Raw genomic sequence first — 20,397 nt, 5'->3', positions numbered from 1 at the left:
GGGCCCCATGTGACCGTTAGTCAACACTGTCACCACTTCTCACCACAGCAGCCAGGAAACTCATCTTCTCATAATGAGCGTTGAAGTGTTGAATTTGAATTTGAAGGATGTTAAATTAAATGGATGAATCATTTTTCACTCGTAAATTCATTTACTGTCACTGAAGGAGTTTCAGGTCATGTTAATTGAAGGAATTACATCATTAGAAATTATTGCTATTTACTGCTGAGAAGTTTTCCATCATCTTTTTCTTGTTTTCCATACTTTCATACTTTGGTTGGTATGAAACAAGCATTAAATTGCTTATATTTGGTATTAAAAAGGTTGTGAAAGACGTGAATGTAATTATGTGAACACTGCCAAAATCATGATCAATTATTTAGTCTGTAAAATGCCAAAAAGAGTAAAACAGACATTAAAAAAAGGGTTGTTTTATCTCACCGTTTATTATATGTGACAAAAAAAAGCATCAAAACCTCATGTTTGAGAAGCTGGAATTAAAGAATGTTTTTCATTTATGCTTGAAGAATGACTAACAAATAGGTTCCTTTTTGTGTGGTTGAGGTCAAATAGAAACTCAAAGGAAATTGTATTTGCTTTTGATTTATGATTTCATTATAAACCATATACTGTAACCACATTTTTATTGGATAGTGGCACGAGGAAGTTTTTTTCCCCCACTGGTGTCACAATTTAGAATAATGAAAAAAAGTTGACAGAATATTATGTGCATACAGTGTGCCATGTGCTAAGAAGGCAAAGGGAGCAAGGGATTGTGGGAGCAGGAGATGGGGGGAGGTGTGCATGTTGGGGGAGAAAAAGAGAAAAATAAACACAGAGAGACAAACATAGAGGAGTGGACCAATGGAAGTTGCGTGTGTTTATTTGGAGTTGTGCGAGGAGAGGAAGCAGACTGAGGCTGAGGCTGCTGTAGCACACACACACACACACACACACACACACAGTATAACTATAACACAGATGTGCACATGCATAGAACACGCACTACGTGCACATACACTTCATGATGAAGGAATTCTCACTTTAAACAAACCAAAGCAGGAAATTGGAGGTACAGGGATCTTTTAAATGACAGCCCAGGGGCACGTGGGAACTCTAAGTACAGGGAGCTTCGTCTACCTGCCTGTCATCATCATCAATTACAAACATCATCAAAAGCTGGAAACACTTCACCTGTCATACACCTAAACACTAAGAACTCTATGTGTCTGTCAAATACTGTAAATGTTCAGCAGCTCTAATTTAAGAAACCCTAATGTGTGTAGAACCATGTGATTAGGTTTAAAGCTAGGTTTAATACTACTGTTATATTTAATTGTATTCATGTTTGGTGGTAATTCTGACTACAAATGAATATATAGTAAAGAGTAAAGAGTTTGGCTTAAAGATGAAGAAGAGACATATTGAGTCTTTCAAATTGAAATCATTGAAAATGTACCTCAATCATCAAACAATAATACATTTTTCAAAATGTTACTTTCTCATTTCTGGCTTTTTGATTCAGCTGAATATAAGTGGAACATTTCATAAAAATCACAGAAGGGGTTTTCCTGCTGTGATTTTTGTTAGAGAAAAGGTGATAAATTGTGATAAAACAAACAATGACACTTGACTTGTTGCTGTTCATTGAACAATTAAAAAGTATAGACATCCTGAAGTGTAAAAATGTCCTACCAGTTATCTTTGGCATGTATAATGTGCACATCAGAGATTCCAAATGTGTTATCAAGATTTTTAAGTCATAGGATAGCTGGCAGAGAAACAGTGAAGGATTTAGTTCCACAGTCATTGGAACAGTGCAAAGTGCTTTCTAAAGTTCAGCTTACGCTAATATTAGGCTTCAGCAGTCTGAATTAGATAAATCAAGTTGGTATTTTTCAAAGTGGGAGTCTTTTTAGTGCCAAATTCCCTCCTTTATGCTTCTACTGACAGTGTTTCCTTGCAGCGTTCCAGCAGAGGTCTAATAACAAAAGTTGGGAATTTAGCACTAAAAAGTAACTTTCTAACATACCGATTTGCCCAACTCATCCAGCTGAAGGCTCATATTCACTTCAGCTGAACTTCAGAATGTATTTTGGCAGGACACAAAGACAGTGGATTTTGTCCACCATCACCTCCATAGACATGTTTGTTTATTTGCAGATAATATGAACATGGAACGAAAAAGGCTTACACTCACTTTTCCATGTACAAACAGACATTCGGGTTCAACAATCTTTACCAACATCAGAAAATAGTTGAAGAAAACCAGAAAACTAGACACAGCTGACCAATCCAAGTTCTTGTGGTTTGTATTGGTTTGTAGTGGCCCCAATGTGTGCTGTAATTTTGGTGTTTGTTTGCAAGAAGCTCTGTCAGAAATGGTCTTTTTGTGCCACATTTTTGCAATACACTTTTTGGATATTTGTCTTCATCTTTTAACCGGACAAAGGATTTTAGTCATCAGATGTGGTTGTTTTCAAGTGACAATGCAATTCAGCGCCCAGCTGTTTTTGGTCATCCTCCGTTCACCAAACAGCATCAGCGAAACACTGGTTTTAACGTGAAACTGCTTTGCCAGTATTGGTCATTGGGCACGGTTGTCTTGGAGAGCAGACCTATGCAGATAATTTAGCTCCCAGTGAAAAACCTCCTGAACGACCAAACACTGAAGGAATCCTAACCAGGAGAAGCTGACTGCGGAACACCGTCTGTCAAAAAGAAACTGTACGCCTGTAAGCAGTGTGGGAAGAAATTCAGCTGCATTACACTGACTCTACTGTCTCCTGCTACTTGCTTGGCCAGGCTCATTTTTAGCCTGATGGTTGAACTAGAGAAGAAAGACTCCCTTTTGTCCAGCTTCATGGACATGGCTTCTTGGCAGTCCAGACGGGTTGCCGCTCTTAGTGCAACCATCCAGGATACGATTCTGTGAGACCCCTCCACCTGTCCAATGCTTTGCTCCTGACACCTAACCATTAGTCACCATGGCCAAAGTGGTTGTCCGCAGTCTTTATAGATACTTGGATAGGGCTGCCTCACCACCTTGCCTAAGCCTCTCCAACCACCATGAGACCCTGCCTGACAAACACTCTGGTCTATACAGCTGATGCTCTTGGTTCCTGGTTCTGACTTCTTCACCGCTGGTGGATTCCTTTTGTCCAGTCTCTACACATGATGTTACAGACTTGTTAGGAAAAATAAAACCCTATTTAAACTAACTGTCCTACCATCCTCTTCGTTCTGAAAGATTTAAAAATCTATCTGTCCCTGCTCAGTTAATATTATAAACCACTACTTTATCAGGGTGTGTCCCCTGCTGTTTTAAGTGAGCTATTGACCAACATCTCTTCAAGAAACCAAACCTGGATCCTTAGTGGCCTATTTCTAAACTCTCTTCTCCAAAATTTCTGAAAAAAGATGTTGAAAAACAGCTTGTTCAAACACAGGATTTGCACAGGGTGTTTAAATAAATTACACTCCACTGAAACAGCTCTTCTTAAGGTTCCAAATGATATCCCAATGGTTGCAGATGTTAGATAGTACTCGATTTTGCTTTGATTGGACCTAAGAATAGCATTTGATACTGTTGACCAGACTGTCACTTATTAACCCACAGGCTAAAATAAGTGTTGGGCATTTCTGGGACTACATTGGAGTGGTTCTCCTCCTGTCTCTCTGATAGGACTTTCTCAGACTAACTTTTGTTAGACACCGCTGCTTTGTCATGTGGCGTCCCCCAAGGGTTGGTCCTGGGGCCTATTTTATCCTCTGTGTACATGCTCCCACTAGTATAGATTATTGGTAGGTTCAGGAACATCTCCTATCATTTCTACGCTGATGACATCCTGTTATACTTTTCCTTCAAAATGATGAGCTTGCTAGACTGTCTGCATTGAACAACTGTTTAAATGCAACGAGAAACTGGATAGCAAATACTTTCCTGAGGTTAAATTCAGATAAAACTGAAGTCTTGATTATTGTTCCTGATGACCTTCACTCAGTGATCAGGCAAAACCTTGGTGCCTTATACTTGTCTTCTTGGTCTAGTCTGCATAATCTTGGTGTGATTTTTGATCAGTCCATGTTTGTTTTGGGATGCTGAATCGAAATTTGAAATTTTAACCTCCATGCACTGGGTTCCTGTTAATTTTAGAATTCATTTTCAAATATTGGAGCTCACTTTTAGAGTCCTGCATGGCCAGCCTCCACATAACATATACCTTCTACACCCTCGCCCCATGAACCAAGCTCTTAGGTCCTCTAACCAAGGTCTTCTTAATAATATAATCCATTGTAAGTTAGAAGTTGATAGTTCTGGGTTTGGTTTTTTCCAACTTCCAATCTAAATGTGTCCCATCTGCTCAGGAAAACATGGACTAAGTGTCCCTCTGACAGGTTTAAGACTCAGGGAGATTGTGCATTCCAGTCAGCAGCATCTAAGCTTTGGAATAGTCTTCCCAATAAGTCTGAGGTCTGTGGACTCTGTGGACTCTTAAAAAGCAGTTAAAAACCCATCTGTTCACACAGGCATTTAAGTAGCATGTGGTATTTTATGTTTTCACTTGGGTTTTATGCCTGTTTTTCCCCTGTGTGTTTTATCTGTTGTTTATCTTTGTTTTATTTATTTTGAATGTGAAGCACTTTGTGACTGGTGTCTGTGAAAGGTGCTACATAAATAAACTTTACTCACTTCCTAACTTACTATAGTTCAGATGGAGGAGGCACAGGTCAGCTAAGTGGAACTGTAACTGTCATGGTTCTGTCCCAGTCTGGCTCCACATCCGTCCATCAGTCAACCAGATGCCCTCACACTTTTTGGAAGGACTATTTTAACGTATTGCGTATCGTGTTGAACCTTTGTCCAGACATTTCACCGCCTAGATTGTAATACATGTGCTCAATAGGAAGAGTATAAAGAAATACTGAAATACTTTTGCCTTCACCTGGTTATGAATGGATTTGTTTGTTTTATGACCAGACTGTTTCGAGAATGTGTTTCTGGCTGCTTTCTCTGAGCTGCCACATTTAATGATTTTCGTACAATCCACATTCCAAATGGTGATGTATCAGTTTTTGGGGGTAATGGAAGAAGATCTATGTTTTGGACTTAAAGTTTGCCAGAGATGTGTTTTTTGTTTCATTTGACCTGCTGGCATTTGGTGATTTTGGTTGTCTGTTTATACTGGGTTCCTCCTCTGCCTTTTTTTCCTCTCTCACACTTTCCCTACACACCTGCTCTACATCAGTCTCATTAGACCTGCCCTGCTCCTCTTGTCTTCCCAAGCCAATCAGCTCCGGGTCTGCCCTTTGTGTCTTACCACCTGTTCCTTATTGTTTCATTAGTTCAGTTTGTTGCATCATTTGGACGGATCGGATCCTTTGTTCTGCTCTGTTCTGTTTTGTCATGCCTGCACACCTGAAACTTTATTTAAAAAAAGACATTCTTCAGTTCGTACTGGCTGCTGCGTGCATTCGAGTTCATCTCCAGCTACTCCCTTGACACTAATCCCTTAATGCGCAACTATAAATATCCATTTAGACCAAAGTATTATTTAAATAGGCATATCAACCTAACAACAAAATTCTTCTATTTCCCAAAGAAGAAACAATAAAGCTTGTCTTATCTAAGACGTTTAGGGCTATTATCCTAAATGGAGCTGATATTATTCTAATGTTGTCCTGTTGGCCAAATGGGCTTCAGAAATCTTGAACTAGAGTAGCCTCTGTTTCCAAGTCTCTGAAGGTCCTGGTGCGTGGAGGACAAATCCTGGTGTGTGTCTGTAAGTGTGTGTCTATAGCTACAAGGATTGAGTTTAGCATCATTGCAATCTGTCTCTTTTGACGTTTTCAGTTGTTGTTGTCGTGTGTGAACACATTAAACACTGCCAAGCATCTGCCTAGATTCTGTTTGAATGCTGTGAAGCTGAAAGTATTTCCCTTCCGTGCTGCCTGCTTTTGTATGGACAAGACCTCGGCGTGAACTTTTCCCCTGAAACAGCCACAGTCCGTTAAAAGGCCCATCGCTGTACTGTACGTCTACATACACACTCATACACACATGTACTCTCACACAGCGGTCATCAGAGAATGGCGTGGCTGCTGAAAGTGACTAATGCTTCCCTTCCTTCATTTTATAAATACTTTGTTTAAATATTATTCCAACATGGGATTTTGACTTTAAAAAACAAACTCTATTAACTTAGCAATCTCTCTCTCTGAGGTAAACATGAGTTATTTACCTGTGAATGGAAGGTGGACTTCACGTCTCCACCCCTCTCTCACCCCTCCATACCCCCCCTCCAAAAAAGCTGCCTCTACTATATTTTTAGGCCAGAGTTTGTCTTTGGTCAGTGGAAATGTTTAATACGAGGGCGTGGAGCTGACCCGGTGTGTAGCTGCTGCTCAGTAGCAAACACAGGAAACATGGGAGGTGTACTGTGTAGGAATTAAAACACACACACACACACACACACATACACACACACACACACACACACACACACAGTAAACGTCCTCCTGTCATCATCATTTCCCAGCCCTTTACAGGAAACTAACATCTGCCTCAGCCGGAACCGCTCCCACACACACACACACACACGCACGCGCACACACACACACACACTTTGTAGTCGTACTATTTCAGTTAACAAGGGCTGTGTGAATCAAACAGTTTCCCTTTAACGTTAGCAGCTGGACTCTGTTAACATAACACAGTGAACTCTGGTTAGCCCGCTCTCTGGCTGCCATGTAAACTCTGCTGCTTTGACGCAACTGTTGCTCAGAGGGTTCCACTACACACACACACACACACACACACACCACACACACACACACACACACACACACACACCGCTTGTATATTTAAAGAACCATACCTGTAGCTTCCAGGTTGTAGCTCATTAACTACTAATTATCTCCACCAAGCTTAGGCTTTTGCAGGGGATCATGCGTTCGGTCGTGTGTGTGTGCATCTGTCTGCGGCGTGATGGTTGGGGTGATTCAGAATTTTTGAAAAGTCTATTTTTGAACACCACTGACTGCTGACTGTTAATATTAATCTTTTTTCAGCAGTACGTTCCATTTTACGGTACGCATTACATTGCATTACAATGTAGCAAAAATGTATTTTCAGAACTCAGATAGGCTAAACACAAGGTTTAACTACCACATTTACACCTTTGTCTTGTCTCAAAAACTGTCTAACATGAAAAAGTTTGATCTCATCTTGAAATGGAACATCTGCAGATTAATTCCGTATCCGATATGTTATGATCCACTAACCTTACAATACACAATACAATACAAAATAAATAAATCCCTTTTTATTATCTTTGCTGCCATCTTGACTTTACTGTGGAGTTCTGCACTAGCACATCTTCTAAAGAAAGCATCAGTTTTTATACATATTCTTCCTTCCAGGCAGCTTTTGGTTTCATAAAGTGATTTACATGTGAAAAATTAATTACAAAACTGGATTTAGATGTAAGTACAGAGAAATACCCCAAATACCATAAAATACAAAAACAAACCAATACAAACACATAAAACATAACAGAACTGGAAACATAAACAGTTAATTAACAATGAACATTTATTAAAGGCTTTTTTTTTAAAGGGTAACTTTTAAACTAATGTGATTAAAAGCTCTTTAAAACATCTCTTAAATATTTTCTTGAAACTCCTACAGTATGACTGTTTAAAAATGTTATGATGTCCAAATACTGTCTTATTAATACTAGTGCAGAAGTTGATAGAGGTACAGTATTTATTGTGATTCTTGCAGGAACATAACTAGATCAACCATTCATCTGCACAGCATAGAAACATAGTGCAGCATCTGTTACTTTACGTAATGAAGCAGAGCAACCTCACAGATAACACTATGGCATTTAACATTACAACTTCATGTTTCTAAACTATGAGTATAGAAACAATATCCCAAAATATTATTTTAAGGTTAATTATCCTGCTGATTATTCTTTAAACTCACAATTTATGGCAGAATCCAAAGAAAAGAGCCACACTTTTAGTTGTGTTGGTGCTGAAAGAACAAACTCCTGTTTAATGTTGAAATTCAATTTATCAGATGATGCACAATAATCACATATATACATTTACTCTAATGGCTATAAAATTAGAATTGTAAACATTTATTGCAGTAGATAGATAGATATACGCTGAGTAAAGAGAAAGAAAAAGAGAGCGAGAGAGGGAACTGTGTGTGTGTGTGTGTGTGTGTGTGTGTGTGTGTGTGTGTGTGTGTGTGTGGTGCTTGTTTCCTCTACTGTTTGAAGAAGAGATTGGGGAGGGTTATTAGAAAGGCACAGTCCTTATTTAAAGGAGTTGAATGCAGCCAGTAGAAGAAAGGCTCTCATTGATATTCATGGCTCAGCACCTGTAGCAGTGCGGTTAGAGCAGAGCGCTGAGAGAGACACACAGCCAGCGTCTGACACATTTCAATTAAAATGGCATTTACAAGAGCAAGAGCAAAGGATGGAAGAGAGGGAGGGAGAAGCAGGAACACAGAAGAGGAAGGATTTTTTTTTTCGCTCTCTGGCCATCTTTTCAATTGAACGCTCAAGGAATATTCTGTCACACTTCATCGTTTAGTTCAAACTCTCCCACTTTTTGTAAATAATGACCAAATTGTCTGGGACGGGTGTAGTTTTAGAATATTTTTTTATTCTTATTCTAAATCTTTCTTGTTTTTCTGTGCTAGTGTTCAGAGTCAGATTCACCAAACACTCTTACGTTCAAAAACTTGCATTTAAGAATGAAGTCGCTCAGAAGTAGGTGATTACAAGGCTGAAAGTTCACTGTCATTTGTGGGAAAGTTTAATACATAAAAATACAAGTGAAAACATAACACATGTAACAGAGTCAGTAGTATAAAGAGACCTGAAATAATTAGTTAGAAAAGATACTAAAACAAAGCTGTTGATCCTGTAGATGGGAGGTGATGGGCAAGAGAAAATATTATAGTATACAGTTAGTTAGTTATATAGATAGTTACAGAAAGCTGCATATAAACCCTGAGGCAGCTATTGGATTGAGAGAACTTTCACTAAAACTGAACTGGACATGTTGCTATGACTATGTAATAAATATACATAAATCATATTTGTATTATATTTTATATAATAAATCATACAAGGAGAAAAAAAAAGAAAAACGCTCCCAGCCATGTGAGTGAAATGATTTAAGTTTTTATTATAATTTTAGTTGATTTTTTAATCATATTTAAATTCTTCATTCATCATCTTTTTATTTTAAATACAGTAAATTAAGAAACATTGTGAATATGACACATTATATCAAATCACTGTTTGAGGATCAATGTTACCTTCAAGGTTTTTTTTTTACAGTGCAGCTGTGAGGTTTGAAAGCATGTTTTAATGAATGATTAATGTCAGAATTGAATGTCTGACCATAAGAATTAAAAAAGATATGGTCTTCTTCAATGAGAAAGAAACATTTTATAAGACATAAAAACTCATGTGTCCTCTGACAGAATACAGCTCAGTCTCCACAGTAGAACAGCAGCATCATAGAGCTGGTTTATATGGTGAGTCTCAACACAACTTTACATTGTTCCTGTCTCATTGAGCTTCTGAAGCAGTTTAAGTGGACTTCTTTATGTCTACCACACAGTCACATTCCACTCTCTGGTAACTCATACATGTGTGGGCACACACAGGCACGCACATGGTCATTAGTGGGTGTGCAAACACACATGTACATGTCATGTATGCCCGCACACACACACACACACACACATACACACACACACACAGAAGCTCTCTCATTACTGGACATGTATGCTGTATTACTCCTACATGTACTTCATGCATACACACAAAGTGTTTCAACAAGTTGTATTTTCACCTAAATTATTCCCATTACCACGAGCCATATAATCTATAAACCAACCTAAAATAAATAAAGTGACCACACCTTAACCACATGGACACAATAATGGGTGCTGTCAAATTGGTAATTGAGTTTAAAACTATTAAAAAATGAGCAATAAATATACTCATGTTGAATTTATGAGCATATTTTAAATTCTTCTTTTGGAATTGATCTGCAGTACTGCTGTGTGTAAAGATCCTCTCCAGACATCTCTGCTTCTTTTATTATTATTCTGGGACTTCAATAATAAAGTTGTATAGTATTTGTATAGTAGCCTGAAGTGGCTGTTTTTCATATATATATATATATATATATATATTTTTTTTTTAATGTTGCCACACATTTAACATCACGTTTGCTTCACGGTGGAACGAGAGTGTGAAATGTGTCTCAGTGGAGGAGATCGGGTTGTGTGACTGGCGCTGAGCATCGCCTCATTCCTCCTCCGCCTCAGAGGAAACACGGAGGAGAGCAACCGTTAGGCTCTAAATTATCCCTTCTCCGTCTCCATCTCACTCTTTCTCTCTTTTCTCTGCCTTTTATCCAGCCTCTCCAGTTTTGCTCTCAATCTGTCTTTCACTTCATCCCCCACCCCACCCCATCCCCCTCCTCCTCCTCATCCTCCTCCTCCTCCACCCCCTCCCCCTTTCTCTCTCTCTCTCTCTCTCTCTCTCTCTCTCTCTCTCTCTCTCTCTCTCTCTCTCTCTCTCTCTCTCATTTTACTCTGCCAGCCAGACTTCAGGGCTTTGGGGTGTATCGCTGCAAGAGTTGGGTTGTAATAACACGGCTGTGATATGCTTGGACCTTATCTGGATTCAGAGCTCCTGAGAAAGAAAAAAAAGGGAGGGGGGGGAGACTTAGAGAGAGGTGTGCAGAGAGGTGGATAAAGAAAGGCAGGAAAAACGGAAGCGAGAAAAAGAGACAATAATAAAAGAGACAGAGGAGAGACTGTTGTGTGAGAGGTGAGAGACAGAGTGTGTCCTGGGGGGCGGGGGGGTTCTTACTGGGCCCTTGTCTCAGTGTTTTATCTGGACCTGCTGGGGCTCCCAGTGAAGGAGCTTCAGTAGTTGTAAACCCACTGACCTCCACTATCTAAACAAAGCTGCACACCCAGCTGGAGAGAAGAAATGTCGGCAGTCTCTCTACCTTTTTCATTGTTAACTGAAGAAATGGGATCTGCAGTTAAAAGGTGTTTGAGCCTTTACTGCTACAACCACAGCAATCATAAAACACTTTTCTAAAGATACCATCATTTTTAATTCAAATCTTAAATAATAAAATGATCATACCTTTTGCTTCTTATGTCTCTGCAAAGCTTGAAAAGTAATCCACTCTATGAATGACTAAATTTATTTTCTCTCAAAATTTGAACTTTTTCATATTCATGTTTTTATTTCATCAGTTATTTTTACTAACCAGATTCATAGCTGAGGTCTGGGCTTGATTCCAGTATGGTAGCTGGTACTTATTTTAAAGGCAAACCACAAGAAAACACACTAAAACATCAGTAATAAATATCAGGGATGCACCCATCCATCAATTTCTCTCACAATTGATAAAAAAAAAAAAAAATCTGAAATATTCTAATGGACAATTTGAGTAACAATTTAAACATTTTCCTTCATTATATCTTCCAAATGATTATGATACAATGTTAAAACGTTCTTTTACGTTACCCTATTTAACATTTATAAATAGTATTTAAACAGTTGCTAAATTATATATAACACAAGTTTAATATAGTTGTAAGCAGATATAGCGACATTTAGCGTGTTTATTAATATCCTCCTTTGGCATCCATACATGGATCCTGATGTATAATCAGTTCATTAATGACAGTATTATAAAACACTGTTAAATAATGACATAAATAATGTCTTTATAGGAGAAGTTATTGATAATATTACAGTGCATAAACTTACAAATGTCCTCATAGCTTAATTATAGTGTGTTATAAGCCACTTATTGAATATTTATATACTGATAATAAATGACAGCTAAGGGACTTAAAGTAGCAGTGTAACAAATAATAAGTACAGCTTAGTTTACAACCTGTATCACTGTTTGACATTTTGTGTTATTACCCTAATAACTCTGTTTATGAATACCCAGATCTCTGCAATAAATTGAAGGAAGGGAAGTTTTTTAAATATTAGATACAAGAATGTCATTTAGAGAACAGGACTATCTGTGTTTTTGTCTCAGATTTCCAATATTAATGGCTCTATTAACAGGTTTAATGGTATCTACCCTTTAGCTCTTCATACTGTTGCTCCATATAACATCAGAGTAGCCTGAGCTGTCAGTATTGGATAGATGTCTCAATGTGACATCATAGAAGAGATTATAGAAAGGCCAAGTGTAAATGGAAAAACTCAAACCTCCATGTTCACTACAGTATCTTCATTTGAAGGAGCTAATAACCATACTCAATCAATTCATCAAAGATGATTTCTTGCCACCTCCTCTGGTGACTTTGATAAGTTCCTAAATGTCTTTGTTGACAACATCAATAGTCTCACATTAGATTTCTTCCTTGGAGTTTATTATCCACCCTGTTTAGCTGTGTGAGTTCAACCCTATTCCCATGCAAGATCTCTTGGATATATGTAGTTTGTCCTTTTAATCCATAGTCCTGCTCCTTCCTCTCTATTGTCAACCTCTCTCTTCTGGCTACATACCTTACAATTTCCAGACAGCTAGTGTCTAGCCCTTTCTCAAACCCTCAGGAGATACCACCGATTTAGCTAACTACAGTTCCATTTCTAAACTTTTAAATTCTAAAATTCTTGGAAAACTTCTTCACTAGATTCTTCAACTGTTTGGAGGACACAATATCTTTCAAATTTCAATCTGTCTTCCGTCAAAAACATAGCACTGTCTTGCTTAAAGTAACCAACATTGATGATGATACCTCTGGTTCTGCACTCAAATGTTTCTCCTCATACCTTTCTGACAGATTTCAATGTTCACATGAACACTTTTGTGTCTTCCTCCGCTCTTCTCTTACGTGGGATCCCACAAGGGTTGATCCTTGGACATATCTGTTTTCATTACATGTGCTACCTCTGGGCCATCTGCTTAACTGCTCCAGTGGTATCTCTTACCATTGCTATACCAATGACACACAGCTTTCCTTTTCAGTTAAACCCAATGACCTCAATAACCTTACCACCTAGACTTTGTTATAAATTGGATGTCTCAAAACGTCCTCCATCTTTGCTGTGACAAAAATGTGGTCCTTTATGTCAGAATTGAATGTCTGACAAAAAGACTAACGAGGTCAGTCAATGTATCGGACCCCTCGCTAGCAAGAATCTTGCTATCCTTTTTGACGTCTAGACTCAACCTAGAACTAGAACTTCTAGTTCTAGGTTGTTAACAAAAATTATTTGTTGGTCCCACGTTCCCCCCGGTCTTGCCTCCCTTCATTGGCATCTAGTGAAACACAGAAATGACTTCAAATCTTTGCTATGTACAAGACCTTGAGTTGTCGAGCCCCTATTGTAGCTTTTGACCACTCCAATCATCCAATCAAAGCCTTTTATCGGTTTCAGTTCCCATCTTAAAGCCAGAGGTGACCGTGCTTTTACGGTTGTAGCTTCTAAACTTTGGACCAGCCTTCCTCATTCCATCAGATCTGCTGAATCTTTGGTTTGTTTTAAGCAGCAGCTGACAACCCATTTCTGTAGATCAGCCTTTTTAGAAAAATTTTGTTTGCTTTTAGTTTTGTGTATTTAGTGTCTATGTATCACGAATATGTATGTATGTATACTTGTTTTTTAAGTATATTTTATCCAATATGTGAAGCACTTTGTAACCGTACAGTATGTTTTAAAAAGTGCTATATAGGTAAAAACTCTTCTTATTATTAGAAACCTCATCTCTTTCTGTGTATGAGTCTGACACTGAGCTGAACAGAGCTCGACATCAGATACGGCCCAACGTTTCCAGGCAATCGTGTGGGTTTTCTGAGCCCGACAAGTGAACATGTCAGCGAGCTTCGGGCTTTGCTTCCCGGCCTCACCGCCCTCGTCACATCGGACACATGGAGAGGCCACGCACGGTTCGCAGCCGCCGCTCTGTTTGTTATTTTAGGCTCCGTTGTGCCGAGTCCCGTCCTGTGTCCGCCTTCTTCCCTCTGCCTAAGTTTATTTGACTTCTCCCAGGTTTAAATTGATTGTAGATACACTGCTTTCTTATGAGTTTAGTTTTTAAACAGGGTTGGTGCATGCTTTGGCAACCGTTTAAAGTTTTTTTTTTCTTTACCTCGTGACGTTGTTGCACTAGGTTTCTGCTCTGTACAGAGTCCACATTTGGCCCAGCAACAGTATCTGTCTACATTTACTGTTAACTGAAATATATTGTCTGAATTATATAATGTTAGGTTTTGTTTAATCTTTTGTTAATCATGTGAATGCAGCATTTCCTTTAACCATTTGGATCCTTTGATTTTGGACTTTGATGGAATGGCGCTGTTGGGAGTGGACAGCTAGAATGGCAGTGTTTGATTTAAGAAAGGACTTTCTGTTCTTGAAGGGGACTCTCTAGGGGGAATGGCACCCTAATGAGGTACTTGAAACACTCTTGGGCCCCATGAAGGGACATTATTCACTCTGGGGAATAATGTCCCTGGGGAAGGGGGCGTGGGTACTCTAGATGGAGGGGTGGTGAGTGCCAACACATTAATGTAAATCCTGGGTAGTAAAGATGCAAATGTATCACTCAAAGATTGAATGTTTAAGGAGTTACTGAGCAGTCTGTATTACTGTACTTACCTTATACTTTTATGTGTATCGCCACATATTCACTGAGATCTGTTCTGTACATCCCTGCGGTGTATTTACACTTCTTGCAAAATCTCTGACGTGGTGCTTGGATGTGTGTTGGAGAGCATCTACAAGCGCAGGGCTTTTACTGCCAAATTCAACCAAGTCTAGAAAGCACTCAGAGAGCCATCAGAGACCTCTGCCAATGCTGTACACTCTTCTAAATGTGTTATTTTACTAACAGAAAATATTTAGAAGGTTTTAATCTGCATCCAAATTCACATAACGATGGACAATCATGCTGTTTTTCCAAAAATCTAAATCCTGGAAATAATGTTGCACGTTATTTCCAAAGTATAAACTGTGCAAACTTTAAAGAGGTACAGACTCATGTCCAGCTGATTTTATTTGAATTTATTATGTAGCAGCAGGATTTCAGTCACCTATTTTGTTACACTTGCACAATACAATGCCTTTTATACGACTTTTCGTCTGGGTCATCCAAATGTGTGCTACATCAAATTTGGAGAAAATGGGATGAAATGTTGCTGGGTTTTGTCGTTGTTGTTGTTTTGTTAAAATGATGATGGAAAGAAATGGGGTGATTTTTGGAAATTTTTGGATTTAGCTTCTACACCTCACAGTCCACAGTCTCTGCTCCAGAAAACGTTAACCCTGATGTGAGGGACACTTTGGGTTTTTAGTTCCAGCAAAATGAGATCACTTTAACTCACTGTCAGCTATTGTGGTAAGTGACTCTGTGAAACTAACCTGCTCGCTGGCTGGTTTTTCTTCCACAAACCCTGACTTTCTTTCTTTCTGTTTCCCCTCCTGCTGAGTCTGGAGAAGCCGTTGGACGCGTTTCATTTCTTTATCCAGCCGATATCGAAGCACATTCATTTACAGAGATTTACGTCAGTAGAGGAAGATCAAAATCCCACTAGGATATTATATTGTTCCCCGAAGACTATCTTACTAATGTTACTGCTTTTATGCACAATGAGTCATTTGTTTGAACAGTGATCTCTGGCCTTACATTGAAATAACACACACTGTAGATTCACCCTCAGCTCAGAATAAAGGTACGCATTGTCTTTCTTTTTTGCAATGTGTAGAATTTAGTGAGACTTGGCAGAAATGAAATATAATATTCATAAGTATGTTTATTTAATTAGTGTATAATCTCCTGAATAATTGTTTTTTCACCTTGCTGTAGCACTTTTGAATCTATGAAAAGTGCATCGAAAATTAAACATATTATTATTATTATTATTATTATTGAATACTCCTAAACCCAAACCTGCACAGTTCAGACTTTTAGATTTAAAAGATTTGAAATACAACCATTGAATGCTGTTGAGCCCAGATGAGACATATAGCTGTCTAAAACCTTTAACTTAAAGTTTTAACATTAACATTATTAAAATCATTCATACTGGGTTAGCCTATGAGATTACAGTAAGTGAAATATGTTGTATTTTAACTGTATTCATGCAGGCTATTACATCTTCAACTGTCATTCAGTTATACCTGAAAACATATATATAACAAATTGATGTATAATATACAGAATGAACATATCAAACACAAATTATTAGTCATCATAGTGGACCACAGACACAAAAGAATAAAGACACCAGTCTGATATCTGCAGACAGACTGAATCAAGTATAATCTGCTTTTCATCTCATTACCAAATAATGACCAATCATGACACAAATAGAACTCAGATCCAAATGACATGAATGTCACCATGACATAATAGCGATGTCACAACAGTCCCATAAACTGCACTCTTACATCACTGTCATGACTTAACATGGATAATGTAGCCAGCTATCACCTATGTTACTTTTGAACCGAATATAAGTGTTGGTAACATTCACCATGAGAATCTCCTTGTAGTTAAACTTCTCACAAACAGTCTGTTGACTTTTATACCCAAAAATAGGTATACAACCCAACACTAAAAGATGTCTACAGCAATCTAGTGAACTTTAAAAAATGTTGGCAAACAGAAGACGATGGACCGAGACACACAACAATGATGTCTTGGAAACACGGCTGTCCTTTTAAGGGAGTTCATTTTGATGTAGTAGACATTCATTTTGTCAGACTGTCCTTGAAGAGACACATTCCCACTGTCTTTGTTTCTTGCTCCATACTCCCATTTCAGACTTCTAAAAAAAGTCATAATGAAGTGCGTTGATGCATCCCAGTCTCATAACAAATGATTGATCAGCATGAAAAGCAAAGCGAGGACCAGGTACCAAATTCTGCCTCAGGAGAACAATGTTTTTTTTTAGGGTATTCCAGATGAGTGTGCAAAATAAAAAGATAAAATAGAAAAAGAAAAGGCGTAGGTGTGCACACATGCAACGCACAAACCAGTCTTTTGTGAGCAAACTCATCTGATTGTGCCATGACGAGCAGACATCCACACACTCCCAAACCAACTTTTCCAGTTCTTCCTGGAGCTCAGTGATATCTTTGGCTTGGTTCTCCTTCTCCACTCGCCTCTCTGGAGAGCACTGGCCCTTCATCCTCCATCTCCCTGCTGATGAAGATTTAAACACTGGCCTATTTCAGATATTATTGCCACAGCGCGCTCAGTAAATCACCAGGATTAGACTGAGACCGCATCAAACGGGGTCGGCTGAAGAAACGAAAGGGATGACGAGTCGTGTCAGTGCAGACAGGAAGAAGCTGAGAACGATGCGTGCTGAGCAGAGGTATAAATCAAGACGCAGGGCTTAATTGGTGCTGATGAAGAAAAGGAAATGTGTCAGGACTTTTGTGTGCTTGTATGAGAGAGAGAGAGAGAGAGAGAGAGAGAGAGAGAGAGAGAGAGAGAGAGAGAGAGAGAGAGAGAGAGAGAGAGAGAGAGAGAGGGAGAGAGGGAGAGGGAGAGAGAGAGAGAGAAGAAATAAAACGTTTTTTTAACAATTAGAAAATGGAAAGAGAAGTTTGATGATTCCTGGAGGATCAAGTTTGCTGTCACTGCTCAACCTAGTCCACAGTGCAAAATGTCATGTGCTTGGAATTATGGATTTAAAATTGAATTAATCCCTGTGATGTTCTAAAATCTATGTTTTATATTAAAAGAATATTATCAAACAGTTATATAAAATAACACAGCAGCTCAGATAACTACACAACATGCAGCGTCCATAGCAACCACCATAGCAACAATAGAAATATTGATAGAAACATCTTCGTAATAACTGTCAAACTAAACATAGACATGAACTGAATGAAGATTATAAAACTAAAAAATACATTTCTCACTAGAAACACATTTTAATGCAAAAACAATCCTGAAATACTGCATTTTCCATTGCCAATGAAAAGAATAGCAGGGAGAGCAGACATTTTTGTTTTTTTCTAGTTCTCACAGACAGAAAGTTAACAGTCACATGATGTGGACGCAAGCCAATACAAACAGAATATGCCAAAAAAACGTAGCCATCACACAATTTTAGAGCCGATATTGTGAAACTGAGACATTTTGTGCCTTGGACCGACGCTAGTTGTTACACATTTTGATGCGAGACAGACAACAGAGGAGCCACAGGCCTTCAGTTACAAGCCTGCTGACTGTCTCCTTTTTATACTACAGCTGGCCCATCATTTGTGCTTACTGCATGAACACCCGAGAGGATTTTCTTTGCTGTGGTGGAAGACGTTGGCAGTCTTAACACAATCACACTAAGCATATGTTCTGTCAGAAAAGTTTTCTTTCAAGAAGTGTAAAGAGGATAGAAAACTACTCTGAAAGGACTTATTAATGTGTGCTCATTAAGTTTTTGAATAATGTGTGGTTGTGGTTTAAAGGACTACTATTTACTTATGTATCATAGGCTTAAATAGGTCTAGGACTATAGGCTGAAATCCCCTTATTTCCAGCTGCATTCAACTTAAAGTACTATAAACTAACAACATTTTTAAACATAACTGACGGTTTCAGACTATTGTCAAGTGAGTATGACATGACAGGAAATACAAACTACAGAGAGTAAACACTTTATATCTTTAAACATGAAGCAGAATCTGTCAATATTGTTAAAATCCATCATTTTACTTTGTTTTTCAGCTGCCAAAGTTGTTAAAAAGAAACATTAAGACACTATACATTCACTGAGTTTCACAGACATAAGTCACAAAGTGCCTATGCTTTACATAGGCAAAATAAAACATACAAAACATGATAGAACAATACACACACACAACATATAGGTTTCCTCTATACACATATACACACATTCATATAAGTAAAAGTAATAAAAAAATGAAATGCTTGGTGCCTGTATGTTACCTGAACACCTTTTAGCGTTTTTTTGAAAATGCATTAAGAGATAAGAGGGTGTAAACAGAGCATTCTAAAGTGTTGGCGCTACAGCCTGAAAAGCTCCATCACCAATGGTGCTTTTGTGGATGTGTGGAACAGAGAGCTAGTTTAGCATGTTTGAGCTAAGAGAGAGAGAGCTGATGTGTAAGGGTATGACCATGTAATGCTTTGAAAGAAAGAGTGAGGATTTTGGACAGGATTCTAATGGAAGCCAATGAAGGGATTTAAAGATTCTCTTTAAGATGACACAACTGTTCTTTATGCTCTCTTATATTAAAAGCTTTTATTGAGTTAATATGCTGACTGGTTTCAACATCACTGAATGTTCACACCTGGATACAGAGAAAACAGCAGTCACAATTAACATATTATTATCATTAAATTAATTAGATTAAATTATAAAAGAATCATCAATATGTACTAATTGAAAACATTGTTTCCAGGACACACTTTATCTTTGAATTGAGTGACTTTTTTTTATTCCTTCTGTCCTCAAAAGACTGATCCAGTCAGACAAAAAGCTTGTCACGTGTCGTCAAAGCGATCAAATGATTAATCTCCATCTCTGTCTCTGTCTCTGTCTCTGTCTCTGTCTCCTTCACAGAGGGGATGAACTGCATGAACAAGGACCACGGCTGCGCTCACATCTGCAGAGAAGCCCCGGGCAAAGGCGGGGTGTCGTGCGAGTGCCGACCCGGGTTCGAACTGGCCAAGAACCAGAAAGACTGTACACGTGGGTATCACTGCGGATCACTCAAATCACACACACATACAGACACACACACACACATACATACATATGCCTGGAAGTGGACGCGCTTTTAACTCAACCTTTAGTCTCAGACACATGTCAACTTTGTTCTCGCCGTTTGCGTTTTTTTTTTTTGTTGTTGTTTTTTTCGTGGCGCGTTCAGTCAGTTGACTTTTCACTTTATTTTACAATCCACATGCCAGGAAGGTATTAACACTGTGTTTTATAGATTTGATTTTATTGAGGTTATATACTGTTGTGATGAAGGATCTAAACTCTTCCTGTAATAAACATCTGTAATAGCAATGATGGACAAGTTCCAGTAGACCTTCAGCTGTAAAATATGAGGGTGGACATTTAATACCAGAATCATTTAAGCGTTTCAGGCCAAAGCTGAAGGTGCTGAAGGATTCAGTAGAGAGAGTTCACCCCCGTCGCCACTCCGTCCCTGTTTCTCACTCTTCACACCGAGCGCCTGCAGCCATGGAATTTGGGGCTGCTGTTTTTTGAGGAGGGGGGTTTGGGGGTTGGGTGAGAGAAATAAGCTTTTAGTTACACTTTGTTTGGCAACACATCTTGTTCTCCTCTCAGACGGCCGAAAGAGTGTGAAGATT

At 38.6% G+C, this 20,397-nt stretch overlaps 1 protein-coding gene across 3 annotated transcripts in view; it reads left to right on the top strand.

Moving 5' to 3' along the window:
* The window catches only part of scube1 (signal peptide, CUB domain, EGF-like 1), a 113,435-nt gene that overhangs the window by 47,417 nt on the left and 45,621 nt on the right, over positions 1-20,397 (top strand). For all 3 annotated transcript variants that reach the window (XM_053313919.1, XM_053313918.1, XM_053313917.1), the window contains exon 5: positions 19,637-19,765. In XM_053313919.1, coding sequence (XP_053169894.1) covers positions 19,637-19,765 — 129 coding nt within the window. The remainder of the gene's footprint in view (positions 1-19,636; positions 19,766-20,397) is intronic.

Source organism: Scomber japonicus, chromosome 23, assembly GCF_027409825.1.
Source record: "Scomber japonicus isolate fScoJap1 chromosome 23, fScoJap1.pri, whole genome shotgun sequence".
Classification (NCBI taxonomy): domain Eukaryota; kingdom Metazoa; phylum Chordata; class Actinopteri; order Scombriformes; family Scombridae; genus Scomber; species Scomber japonicus.
Note: the sequence above shows the minus strand (reverse complement) of the source record. Positions and strands in the feature narration are given on the sequence as shown.